Source organism: Notothenia coriiceps, unplaced genomic scaffold, assembly GCF_000735185.1.
Source record: "Notothenia coriiceps isolate Sejong01 unplaced genomic scaffold, NC01 NC01_scaffold00026431, whole genome shotgun sequence".
Lineage (NCBI taxonomy): Eukaryota > Metazoa > Chordata > Actinopteri > Perciformes > Nototheniidae > Notothenia > Notothenia coriiceps.
The window spans coordinates 68,957-83,472 of NW_011359132.1; the positions used below are offsets into that span (position 1 = coordinate 68,957).

At 39.5% G+C, this 14,516-nt stretch overlaps 1 protein-coding gene across 1 annotated transcript in view; it reads left to right on the plus strand.

Moving 5' to 3' along the window:
• The first annotated feature begins 3,745 nt into the window (after nucleotides 1-3,745).
• The window catches only part of anxa5a (annexin A5a), a 23,195-nt gene continuing 12,424 nt past the window's right edge, over nucleotides 3,746-14,516 (plus strand). The window contains exons 1-4 of the mRNA XM_010784779.1: nucleotides 3,746-3,900; nucleotides 6,017-6,101; nucleotides 9,003-9,097; nucleotides 11,915-12,028. Coding sequence (XP_010783081.1) covers nucleotides 3,841-3,900; nucleotides 6,017-6,101; nucleotides 9,003-9,097; nucleotides 11,915-12,028 — 354 coding nt within the window. The 5' untranslated portion in view covers nucleotides 3,746-3,840. The remainder of the gene's footprint in view (nucleotides 3,901-6,016; nucleotides 6,102-9,002; nucleotides 9,098-11,914; nucleotides 12,029-14,516) is intronic.

Below are 14,516 nucleotides of genomic sequence, written 5' to 3' on the forward strand. Positions count from 1 at the left end.
GGAGACTTTAGTAAGCCTACATATTGCCAGCGCCTGTGAAGCCAGCAAGAATTACCCCGAGCCATGCGGTTGCCATTGGTTGCCCTTCTGTGTATGGCCCGCGGTGGATGCTTAGCAAACATGTAGTTAAAATGTAGTTCTTCCATTGTCCACTTGTTGCTGATGGTTGTGGTAGAGGGAGCTGTAGATGGTCAGTAGCAACTAGCAGTAGGCTACTGACCATGCTTACAGCAGTGAGCAACAAGAGGTGGGGAGAGGCGGGGCTATGGCCTTCATCGTTATCAGGAAATGATCGTAGTAAGGGCGTACACACGGAGCCGTTTTGCCCCCCAGAGCGTTCCGTTTCGCAGATCTAATCCCCCCTCGGGCCGACCCGTTACTCGTTTGCGGGGCCTCGTGTGAACGAACGGGCGTTACGAAAGAGAGAAGTAGCGGATACACACCGTTTGCGTTCTCGTGTAAAACAGCACCTTAGTGGTCATTGAGTTCAGATGATAGGAGTCCGTCCTGAATCATCACCATTCAACGCTTTCAAGCACTCTTCAATCCACATTTAGACATAAAGGTATTATTTTCTGTATTTGCTCTCTGGAGTGCACTTTGAGTCTATAAGTATGAATAAATACAGCACTCTGAACTGCAGTAATTGAATAACAAGATGTTAGCACAAATAATTTAAATACAGCTGAGGCCAACTTTTTATTACACCTAGTTTTTAGTTTCAGCGTAGTGGGCCATTTGAGTTCACCTTTCTAAACAGTCTGCAGGAAAGAAAGGCCAACATTTGATTAATTTGGGACGAACATCAATCGACGGAGAAACTTCCCCAAACACACTTTTGGCAATTGGAGTCGATTTCTTTGTTTTGGTTCTTACAGCAAAGCATATATTATGAATGAAGCCATAAAGGCTAATATATAAGCGCGGCAGACAAGTACAAAACACTGCCCAAAAGACTTTCCAAGAACAATGTATAAATATAAAAACACAATTTTGTGAAATCAGGATGAGAACTTCTTTCAGCAACTTGACAACAACACATGCACAGCATTTAGAAATCATTCGACACGAGCCAGCCTTCACTAAAAACGCCTGCATAAACAAAAACGCTGCAAATAGAAAACACAACGGGACATGGGGGAACACTAAAAAGATTGACGCACACGAGATCCAGAAACCTTCACTAATCTGTTCCACAGCGTGTGTTGAGAGCAATATCTTTGATTGATTATTATTTGATAGTTAAACATGTATTTTCTTGCTGTTTTGTTAATGTATTATTATTAAGTGTTATTACTTAAGTTGATTCAAGTAGTTATATGCTTTTATTTTAAAGGCATGTTTTGGCACTTGGTGATTTGGGCACCAGGTGTAACATCATTTTTTTATGTATATTATTGGAAATACTAGAATAAATGGAATAAAGGATATCCTGCCTGGACAATGGACATTATTTCCCTGACTAAGATTCACTTTCTGGTGCCCCAGCTGTAGTTTCAGTTTAAGTTAAGTTTTTCAATTGTATTTCTTTTGTTAGCCGTTACACTGTGTGTATTAGCTGTGGGTGTTTCTCAATATCGAGGAGGCTTGCTTGGTAGCACATGTACCTCCGAGTGAGTTCCTTAAGAAGTGAAGCAAGAATACCTCCTAGCCTCGGAAAACGAAGAATGGAACAGGCGAGCAATTGTGCAAGTGTGCGTCATATGAGAGGCCCCGCCTTACATTTTCCGCCAAATATTTGGGAAATTGGTCCGTGTGCAAAGCATTGTGGGGATTTTAAGACCGCGGAGTCTACACATGTGCAGCCCAAGCCCCCAGGAAGTGTGCCGGACTCTGAAAGAAAATATTCGTTGTGGCCAAACGGCGGTACTACACTTCCGTATGGGTTGCTGGGCCCGGAAACACATTTTTCCATTGACTTACATTGGGAAAGAGTGGTCTGTAAATTGTTGGATACTTTTTTTTAACCAAATAAACTACCCAGTATGAACATTTGTATAGCCCTTATTAAAAACATTAGGTCCTCAAGTTGTAAAATGTGCTAATAACGTTATTCTGAGAGTTATTCTCCTCGGCATTATGAACGCGCATCTGAGAGTGGGAGCTCGGGGGGCGGGGTTTAAGGGGCAACTCAACTGCGCATGCTCTATGAGCGCACATACGGGTACTTCTGCTCTGACAGCGAGGCATGATGGGTAATCTCTGACGTTTCGCTCTCTCAAAAGTTGGGCCATTTTGTCCTCATGCGCCAATGAGCAGCTCTCATAGGAAAGAACGAGACCCCGCCTCCCACGCTGTATCCAGTTCTTATTATACATCCATGGTGCAGCCTCGAAATTTCCCGCAACGAAGGACGCCGGCCTCGGTAGAATTCCAAGGATCCTGGACATTGGAACAGTCCTTCGGCTGGACTCGATGACGTGGCATCCTTGAAATAGTGGCTCTGGAGCAGCCTTCCTTGAGAAACACCCTGTGTGTCGAGTATTCCTGGAAGCTTTTTGTGAAGCTTGTATCGAGGCTTGTATCGTTTTGGGCCAGTGACGTCACCGATGACAAACGAAGCCTTGCTGCCCCTCAATACCACGTGAATGCTTCAGAAAGTGCTTTAGATCGGTTGAACCACAACGCTCATAATACCCATGGATGTACAAGAACGATATTACCCCTCCTGTACCCGGGCCCGGTTACACGATGGAATTAAGAGCTCAGACCCTCACTTATATAGAGGTCGGAACATGTCATAAGTATAAATAAATAAAAGCATAAATAAATGTAGGAATAAAAACATGAATAAATGAATAAATATAGTTTTAAGTTTACAAATATTATTAAGGAATACAAATCCCTCTTTGCAATGTTTACCAGCCTCCTTAGGCTTTTCAATCACAATCATTAAACTGGAATAAAAACAATATTGTTAACATGAAAATATTATTTTATGTTAGTTGTTTAGAGTTATTCTAAGGCTTTACTCATTGGGAACTCGGTATGAGAAGCACACTGTTGAGATGTCAAATCTGCCTGTTTTACACACTTTGACCAACAGGGGGGTTTGTATTCAAATTAAGCCCATGACGAAGCCTCATGACAAGATTAACCCTTTTGCGAACCAATTGGCTGGAAAGCTTCAAAGTTTCATAAGGCTTCATCTCGCCATCACTAGGGATGAGGTCGGCGGCAGCATGATAACCTGAAATCACACCTGAAATCACACCTGAAATCACAGCTGACTGCAGGTGAGAGGAGAACCATTTTGAAGTTTGGCTGCAGCACGGTGATTGGCTGCTGGAGAATGAGGTGAATGTAATAGGTTAAAGACAGCGCCCGNTTTTGTCATGTTTACAATGCAGATTATTGACATTAGGTCTGACAATACAGTCAATCATTATCCTGGTGATTATTTCGCAGATAAACCTAGTAACCCCGCCCCCTTTAAAAAAACGGCTCTTTTGAACGACTCTTTTGAACGGCTCTTTGAAAGGAACGGAGCCATAAGATCCGGCTCCCTTCAAAGAGCCATAAATCCCATCACTAATGGGGAGGAGGTGGATGGGGAGCAGGTGGGCGGTAGCATGATAACCTGAAATCACACCTGAAATCACAGCTGACTGCAGGAGAGAGGAGAACCATTTTGAACTTTGGCTGTAGCACGGTGATTGGCTGCTGGAGATTGAGGTGAAATGTAATTGGTTAAGAACGCCCGTGATGAGCTGATTATATGCAGCTGCGGAGTGAATGTATAGCCTACCCAGTCTTCCTGAAATAACTTGCGCTGAGCTTCATTATATAGGCTACACTTTTCTACATCCTACACTACATAGATATTACTAACCCTGCAATATGAATCTGCTGCATTTTCTTCCAGTCTACTTCGTTTGTTTTCAATCAGCAACAATAATGGTAAGAGTTTGTTTTCTTTGTTTTATTTTATGTTACATTTAATATCCTTAAAGTATGTAAAGTTTAGGCTTTGAAAACTGCCAGAAACAACTCTGTTTTTGTTTGTATTGGAGTGGATTTCAAATGGCACTCAGTGAGCGCAGATCTTCTTCAAGGCCGTCTTTACAGTGAAAATAATATTGTCTACATCTTATTGTGATCCACTCCAATATAATATAATAATTTGACCAGTGCTTCACCTTTCCACCAGGTTTTATGGCAATTAGCCCAGTAGTTTTTTACTGCTAACAAGCATAGCCTCACTGTTGGAGGTAATTAAAACTAGTGTTTACAGCACCAGAATTAACCTGTTTGTGTGATGAAGTGTGTCTTGTCTGAAAGGTCAGTGTATTTTTAAACCACACCGAGAGCTGTAGTGCTGCATGATCAGCCTTCAATAATACACATCACAAATAACTGTCAGCAGCAGCATTCGACTTGCATGCAACACTCAATGCTTTATTTGCATACATTTTGATTTCATTAAATCCTAATTCCTTCTCCTTTGAAATCTTGACATGTAGGCTTTAGATCCCCTGACTTGTTCATGATCCCTAATTCACTAAAATGATGTTCTGCCACAATGCACTCATTAGAAAAACATACCACTCGCGCAGTATGCTCACATTAGCCCAAAAGAGAGAGCAGCTTAATTTCATAGCCTGGATTTAATTGTATCCTCTCGAGTTTGTTGAGAGATCAAAATGGTGCGTAATATTACCTACCACCACGACAGCCGCAACGTTAGCAAGAATTAAATGACAGCTTGAAAGCTAAAACTGATGTCTTTGTAAAACGAAATCTTGTGACAAAAGACAGAAATTGAGTTTACAATAAACGTTGACTCAAATCCCAGTAATGAATGCAGGTTTTGAAATAGCTCATAGTTATTTTTTACCGTAGAAGAAGAATCAAGGATGCATTGTCTCTAAAGAGAGTGTCAAATCTAAATTGAGTTTCATGACGCAGGCAGGGTTAAAGCTGTGACAATGACCTGTTTAAGTGACACTTCAAAGTAAACATTGTCTCATTGCAAAAATAGGTTCTTGAAATCAGATGACAAATCATAAAAGAGATTATAAAAACAGATAACTTTGCTGAGAGGAGCTGCAGACAATATTCTCCCACAGCTCCTTCCTGCTGAGTTGATCGGAGCTGCAGCTGAGACAGTTTTTGTATTGCTTTTTCTATAAATGACATTTCCCCTGAAGAACAATCTCCAAGTGTCTTTTAAAAATACTTGCATGACACAAAGCAGCAGCCACACTTGATTGAGGTTAAGGTACTTGCCTCAGAGTTATGGTGGGTTTTTATGGAGTTACATTTTTATGTCTTCTGCAGTAATGTCTAGTACCTCCTAAATGTTTTATGCCCATGGTTTTTATTCTTATTAGGGTAGCGTCTTCTCCTCGTATAATACACAGACCATTAGAGGGCAATACAAATGAATAGTCAAACAATATTCATTTTATTATTGCGTCTCTTAAAGGTACAGCAACCCACTTAAAGAGGCCCTTTTATGCTTTTGGGGGTTTTCCCTTCCCTGTAGTGCGTGATATACGTTTTTGTTCATGTAAATGGTCTGAAACGACTCCATTGGACTCTTTTGTTTACTTCCGTAGAGACATCACTACGCAACACTCACACTTCTATTGGCTAGAGCTCCAACACATTGTACGTGATAGGGGACATCGCTAAGAGGTTGCGCAATCACAACAGAGCCGGCCAATCAGAACAGACTGGGCTCTGGTTTCAGACAGAGTGTGAAAAGACAGGCAGTATGAGAAAAAATTGCTTTTTGAGCATTAAAACATGGAAACATGTCCCAGTAGAGACAAAACATACAAATATGATGCCTGAAAATAAGTGTCATAACTAAAATATGTTTTATTTCCCTTAAGACATACTTGTCGGAACAATAATTAATTTCATTCGCAAATTAAAAACATCTCTTACAGCAAACTCATACATTGAGTTTTTCACAGCAGTTTCACTAACCAGTACAAGAAACTTTTGTTTTTGTTAAAAATGTATTTATAATTTGTCATCATGTGTTGGTGTTGCACTCTTCCCGCAGGCGTACAGAGGCAGCGTGAGACCCTTCGTCAACTTCAACCCCAAACACGATGCTGAAATTCTCCATGCAGCCATGAAGGGATTAGGTCAGTTTTCTCTCTCTTCTTTAGGCTTTCTAGATTTTCATTCTTACACTTGGCATGCAACACCACAAGGAAATATAAACATAGCTACATGATTTACACAGTGGAAGTTTTTTTTAGGTGGCAGTTACAACTAACATAGTCACGGGTTCCCACTGATCCTTGAAATCTTTTATAAATTCAAGGGGAACATGAGGGTCATTAATGAGCTTGATTCTTTATATAAGGCGTCATTACACTCTCTGCTACTTTATCCCTGGCAGTAACGTCATTGTTCCACACGTCACCTTCTTGGGGAACTATAATTAAAGTGGAATGATGCAAAGTAGAATACATAGTTTTACAATGCAATCAAACGCTTGTTCTGCTCCTCTCTAAAAAAGAATATAACATCAGTGATGACACAGTTGTCAGGGCGGACTTTCCATTTGCTGATCTTATTTTAATTTAGGTATTTATTCTCGGGGACAAAGCACATTGATGCACATCACTGTAAATGTGACAGTGAAGCAATTGTTGTTCCCTGACAGCAGATAAAAAACACACCATATAACAAAACGGAGAGGAATGATGAGGCTGAATCATGCAAAGACACTTAGAAAGTCAGAGTATAATCAGTCAAAAACAAGCATGCAGTGACGGTATGATGGCAGGTGTGGTTGATTTTAACTGAGTTTTGACATTCTTCCTGTGGTGCAAAATAAATCATTTTACTTTTCACAGTGTGCTTGGTCTAATTTAGAAGAGAAACTGAGCACCACCAAGTTTTAAACTTATGTTGACATAAAAAGAAACACAGTAATGAGCAGTTATTGTAGCGTCAAACAGAGACACTCCGCACAAAAGAAACGTCTATAATGTGACGGCACAGGCAGATGTTTAGTAAAACAATTGTAGTCATAGTTTCAATCTTTGCTAACGATTTTATAGAGGTGAGAATACAACTGACACTTAGTTAAAATTGACATCTTAAAGTGAAGCAAAACATTTAGGAATTTCAAAATAAGGTGTTTTTCCTATAAAAAGTTGAAAATGCATGAATTGTTTGTACAGAATATTTTGGATAAACCAAATTGTTGCAAAACATAATGAAATATTTACAGTGTATTGTGACTCAGAGGACATGTGTGAGGGTTCCCTGTAAGGTGAGCCGCCACAACAGCAGCAGGGTTATTATTTATTTATTTGTTGAGGCTATCACATTGTCAATATCCTCTATTCTCTTATAGGCCTGCTTTACATAAGGGAATAATATGCCCTCAAAATTATTATTTTATGTCTGTAACTCACACTAGTGAGAAATACCCTAACCTGAGAAATCAAAACATTTAGAAAATTCTCTATTTATTGAAGTAAATGGGCCTTGACTCGTAATTAAAACATCTCTTAGCACAATTTACTTAAAATCATCAGGAATCTTCTCAATTTCAAGTTTTCATTCAATATTTAAATATAACACAGGGTGAGTAATTGATGTATTCCTGTGGATGGTGCACTAAGAGCACAGGCTCACAAAACAGAATGTCACAGATCCGTTAACCCAGTAGTAATTTGCCACGGATGAATAATTGAAAGGATGTGTCACGTTGCCACATAATTTACACCTTTGTTTGAAAGCTGTTCGGCATGTCTTGGATGCAATTTCAACAGTTTGACATTTGACCCTGGCTTCCTCTCTCAGGTGACGTTATTTCTAATTGCAGAAATGCAAAAAAACACCCGCAGTCATTAGTGCAAATCAATAGGTCAAATGACAATCACTGATTTAAAGGTGTGCTACTGTGGTACCATTAAAACTCATGCTTTCTTACTTAATATAACCTTACTGAATCCCCACCTTGTTGCTTCCTGTCAGTTCATTGTTCTCACAATAAGAGTAATTAGGAATGGCCACTGTAGTTATTTAGTTATAAATATATATAGGAGCACAATAGCGACCTGAACAGACATTTACAGTCAGAGCAGTGATCACAGATCAGCAGGGCTTTGTGGCGTAATTACCTCGGACTCATTTTACATTTTGATCCCTCTGCGGAAATAACACTGTTCGTGAGCCGTTTCCTCGGGGGTGCAGGTGACTTTGTGGAGAGTATTTATTGTTAGATCATGGTTTTGCCGACTTTTCATTAAGGAGGAGATTGCGCACTGTCAATTGTCAACTGCTTATCCTTAAACCCGCCCCTCCCCCCCTCTGAACCAACATCCTCCTGACTGCTTTTCTGTTTTTGTTTGTGTTTTTGTTCTTGTTTTGTTTGTCGACCTGACTCGTAATGTAAAGCGTCTTTGGGTCTAGAAAAGCACTATATAAATCCCATTTATTATTATTATTAATTATTTTCAAGGAGCTCATGCTTCTGCTAACAGATTGGTACAAACCATTCAGCCTATATCTGGCAAGCGATTATGTGAAGCTCTATTTGATACTAATGGCGCCTGTACTGTGGAACAAAATGCCTGAAGATATTAGGCTTCTAAAATATTGGTATTGTTCTAAATCTTCTAAAAGCACGCATTTATGAACAGGTTTGAATGTGAATCACCACTGTGCACTTTAATGTTCTGTCAAATGATATCTGTTAATTGCATCTTCTGTTAATTGGTGTGTTTAGTTGTTTTGAGATTTTTATTATATCATTGTTGCCTTGGGTTTGAATTTAAATGTTTTTTTTTTTTTTAAACAAGGACAAGTCTCATTTTTGATACAAATCCTGACTGGATACAGACAACAAATTAAAAACTGGAGAACATATCATAGTCACAATCATGATTACGCAGCATCAACAGACAGAGTTGTATGCTTCTCGTTTATAAATCGCTTTGCTAACATTATTTAGAGAAATGGCTATAGAAATCACATTATCATCACTATTGGATGTTATTTAATGCTGGCTTGACTTGATGCAGGTACGCATGAAGACACCATCCTCATGCTTCTGACTTCACGCAGCAACGATCAGCGCCAGGATATCAAGGCGGTGTATAAAAAGGTGCACGGAAAGGTAAGCTGAGCTGCTGGAGGGGAAACGGAGCCGATGACAAGCTGCTGTCATGGTTACTGGTTATGTCACCGTGTCCACCACATCACGTGTAGACACCTAAAGGCACGGATATATCTGATAAAGTTAATTTTTTAAGAGCGGGGCTGACGGTATTCAATAATGTGTTTTTTGAAAACGAATACCATCAAAATAAGTAACTATAAGCTTGTAAAATACTATCCATCAGTCAAAGTACATTTTTCTGCAGGACAAGTTTGAAGTGCAAACAGCTGATATAACTTCTGTATCTTCTAAGCAAATATTGGGAAGGGGAGGCACTATTTGATTATCATTTTTAAGCATATTGTAATTCAAGTGGTACCTCAGGGTGGGCAGTTTTCTGAAAGAAGAAAACAAAAACGACCTGCCCTCACCATGCAGCTCTCCTATTCCCCCTCTGTCCAAAGACCTTCAAACCAAACGAGCACGGGCATAGAAACACGCTTCAAACAGCAACCTGACATTGCATACAATTCAAACATTAGCATAAAGTGATTACAGTCCTGATGCCGTTATGGCTGCAATTCTATGAGAATGACCTTCCGTTTTCTTTGCAGACTTGTGTGCTTCTAAAGCCCTGTGAGAGGGCGTACTGTGATTCGAGGCATTATAGCTACGTTATCGACAACGTTTTTAGAGATGAAGAGAATATGTTGGTGAGATTTAGCCCCTTGTTAACCACAGACGTGAGCTACTTTTCCAGCAGGATATTCCGCTGTTTAAAAGGGAATGGGTCCATTTTAAAGTTTGACATGGCAGGCCCCTTAAATAACGTCCGCCATTCATTTTAACCCAAAACACAATATTTTCCTGAGCCAATCCATGGACTCTTTGTGCTTGACCCTAAAAAAATTAGTTATGGCTCCTAATAGTGTTGGTGCACTGACGGGACGAACAGAAGCATTGGCAAAAACTATGTCTATCTGAACTGACCTCTGATTGGCCAAAATGTTAGATTTTCTTAAGAGGTGCAAAAGTCTAGTTTTGTGTCACATACTACTTTAACTACAGTATAAATGAAGGTTTTTATATGTTGCCCAATTACATCAACATCCTTTTAAGCAGAACTGTTGCTGCTTTTACTAAAGTAAAGGATCTGGCTGAGTTTTAAAAGTCTGCCAGCCATCATAAATAATAACTTTCTTCTGTCATTAAAAATGAAAGAGCAAGACTTGACATTTTGTATTAACATTCAACAGCCACACAGGAAAACATTCATTCAAGAAGTGACAATTTCCCCTAGCCCCCGTGGACCAGAGTGCAGTGCAGTTAGTCTCACCCGACCCTGTGCATTTTCCGCTCGCCTGCTCTCACTCCTCTATTTCGCTGTGGAGCGATTTTATGACCACCTGTGGATTGAAAGCTGCGAGTTAATTTGCTTTCCCTGGGTGTTATGGAAAAGCAGATGTAAGTGCAGAGTGGCAGCTTGAGAGGAAACATAGTGTGCATCCGAAAATCACCAAATTGCTCCTGGAGTATCTCTGAATATCACAGGGTTTTGCCAAATAAACCTTTTATCAACATTTCTTCTTACTGTTTAGCAATGCCATCTAAAATAAGAGATATTTTATTATCTCCTGTGGAGTGCATACTCTTCTTTCTCTGCTGCTAGTTTCAGTTTATACCAGACAGTGTCATTTATGCACTGCAATATTCATCTTTTGAAAAATCCCCCTCCTAGAATTTCATTTGAAATCGAAACGGCTTGTGAAAAGAGATGGATTATTTAATGTAGAAATAAATTACATTTCTGTTAGAGGTCTCACATATTGAGCCGTTAAAGAGATGAGTGTTTGACTCTATATTGAACTTGCCAAGCACGGTAGATTAAAGGATCCCTTTAACACACACACACACACACACACACACACACACACACACACACACACACACACACACACACACAACTCACTCTTTTCACCATATTTAATGAGGGTTTGCTCCCAGCAATGCCCTGATATGTGATGACAGAAATCAATAAAGCTGGTAGTTATAGCAAAGAAAAAATAAATGCTTTGTACGTCTCTCTGCAGGTACATGTCTTGTTCTTATTACTAAAGTCATGTCAGCAACAGGGGGAGGAGCAAGGGTTATAATGATTTCTGAAGAATCACTTAATATTTTAGCCCTAATGTTGTCATTGGGGTTTTCTATGCAACTAATTCCACTACTACTTCCACTACTACTACTTCCTCTGCTACTACTTCCACTACCACTACTACTTCCACTACTACTTTTTATTCAGTTATAGAGATTTTGCATGTAGCTGCTTTAATTAGGAAGTTCCGTTGCCTTATTTGTAATAGTTTAATGGGGAACTGTAAAGTGATTTTGTTTCTTTGCTGGAATACAATATTGTGGGACTATTTACTATGAAGAAACTTAAAATATCCAGATGGCCATTTTATTCTGAATTGTTATTCTTTCTTGAAAAGACTATAATTGTGTCGACTACAGATTGTGTCCATTTATATAAAAAAGAATCATGACATTTATATTTGTGCGCATTCACAGATCTGAAATATTTTTTTTATAGATGACATGCAATTGTATTTTGAGATTGGACCAGTATCAATAATGGGCAAATTAAAAGATAAATGAGACATTTTAATGAAAAAAGCCCGGATAAATAATTGATTTAAATTGAAAAAAGATCACAATCTAAGAACAGGAACTTGACACCGCCAATCAAACCTGTATTTATTAAAACCGCATTTGGCTGATGTTAAAAAACACATTGTTTTTTTCTTATTATTAATAATCTTTCCCTCACATCAGGACCTGGTCAGCGCTCTGAAGTCGGAGCTCGGGGGCCATTTTGAGAGTTTGATCGTGGCCTTGATGACCCCTCCTGTTTCATATGATGCTTCCCAACTGCACAAGGCTCTGAAGGTAACTAATGAACCTTTCCTCCAATGCTCCACTTAATACAGATTGCAGATTTGATATGCAAATGAGCCTCAAACCCGTAGAGGAAACCGTGGTGTTAGTGCACAGATGTTCCGACATCTGATGCTGAAACACTCAGCTGAGCACCGGACCTTTTCAAAGGCACTCACTCCCACTTGTCCCAGCAGGAGAACACTGGCGAAGGCTCTTTAAGCCTTGCACTTAAAACGGCATGCAGAGCTTTGGCATTAGCATCACCTGATCAACAAGTTTGAATGTACGCTGTGAGAGTAGAACGTTTTGTGTTTTGACATTTAAAATAGTTATGTATCACAGTAGACTACATGGCATTACAACTGCCAAGAGTGATGAATACTCTATGCTGGAATATAACTAGGTTTGTTGTATCAAGTCATTTGAAGGGACAATGCACACTTTTTTTTTAGTTGTTCCAGATAGTTTGCTCATGATTTGAGATCTTACTATAGTAACATTTTTGTTTGTTGTTTTCAGGCTTTAGTATCAAACCAAGAATGACCAGCTGTTTTTTTTTTTTTTTTTTTTTGTTTTTTTTTACAGCAATGTACTGAAACGTATTCTGTGCTTATTGAATGAAATTCCTGCGGTACACGAGTTGGGTTGAAAATGAAGTTGACATTTACATTTTAAATATGACCATGTAGGCCGAGCACTCGACACAGTCCTTCATAATGAAAGTCATCTTCCACAAGGTGTTATTTTCTCAAGAGGTGTCAGAGGTCCAGGCTGGTTTTCATTAGAGCTACTCTTGAGATACAATCTTGTTTTAATATTTTTGTGACTGCCTTCCCTCCTGTGCTTTGTTTCAGTGCAGGCTGTAACAGAACAGTGTTTTGTATTTTATTTATCTTCATATCCACTTACTGCAACTCTAATTAATGTGGCTCAAATGAAAATGATGTCACAGCAAAGTAGAGGTATAACATCTGAAAACAAATATAATGTATTGGTGCTGTAGATTTGCTAATTATTTTATAGTTACAGAAATTATTCATATTTTAATATCGATTTATTTAGCTTTTGGGCATCATAAACTGAGCACCTGCTGCTTTTTATATCACACAGAGCATTAAAGAGGCCCTAATAGGATTTTTGTATCCCTTCTAGGGCTGCACGATATTGGAAAAAACTGACATTGCCATTTATTTATTTTCCCCCTGTGATATATATTGCGATATGAAAACTATTAAGCTGACAATTGAGCTGCCCGACAAAGCAAGGACGCAGACGCATAACGTCCATAAATATAACCCGGTGTGGGCATTTATTAAATCAAACACCTGATTCACAGCCTCAATCCGGCTGAACATGTGCCCACCGTCACCAACCACAGGGATTTTACACCACACTAACAGCCCAACAGAAAAACCCCAGAGCCTAAATGCACACAGACCAATCAACCCAACAGGACACAGGTGAGGGGGGAGGAGACAACACAGGGCACCAGGTGCACACAATCGACAGTAACAGACATGGGGAAGGGGAACACTTTTCAAAACAAAACCAGCAAACAGAGACAGACAAACTAAAATCACAGACAGATGCACAAACTACATACACCAACGAAGCTACACAATCCGTAACGGAGGCCGAAGAGATCAGCTCCGTTACAAAAACATACAGGAATGGAAGAAAATACCGGTCCGTCCCCCCCCCACAAAACATCCTTTCTTGAACTTTAATGCTATACAATTTTTTTTGTTTTTTTAAACTATATTTAACCGGATGAAGGATTTTTGTCACGGACGCCTGGATCTTGAGCTAGCTCAGTTAGCAGCGCCAAACTGCCCTGGAGAAACACTTAATTCAGTGTTTTTACCTTTAATCACCGGGTCCATTTGTTTTGGAGATTTGATTGTGATTGGTGATTTGCTGTGCATGCAGAGCTTGCATGTCACTCACTCAAGTACCCCTGACATGAGAGCCACAAAGTTTTCCTTTTGTAGCAAGCAGCAAAATAATTGTAACATGAAGTGTTTGAGTTAATTTGCTTACTTAATATCGCAAGTCCTTTTTTTTTTTTTTTTTTAATCGTCACGTCCTGCGATGTCGTGAATATCGCGATTATCGACACGATATATCGTGCAGCCCGAATCCCTTCCCTGTTGTGTGTTATATAGGTTTGTGTGCATGTAAATGATCTGCAAAGGCTACAATCCCTGTGTTCACTCCAGAGGAAGTTTCTCTACCACACACACATTGTATGTTATAAACTAAGGGGCGGGACATCTCTTAGCGGTGGGCCCATCACAACAGAGCCGGCTAGCTAACCAATCAGAGCAGACTGGGCTCTGGTTTCAGACAGATGGTGAAAAGAGGGTGCTGCAGCACAGACAGTATGAGAAAAATAAAGAGCCTTTTGAACATTAAAGGTCGGGTAGGTAATTTTGGAGAAACCAGCTCGAGTGCGCTAGATTTTGAAAATACACAGCCGGAACAAATCTGTCACTTC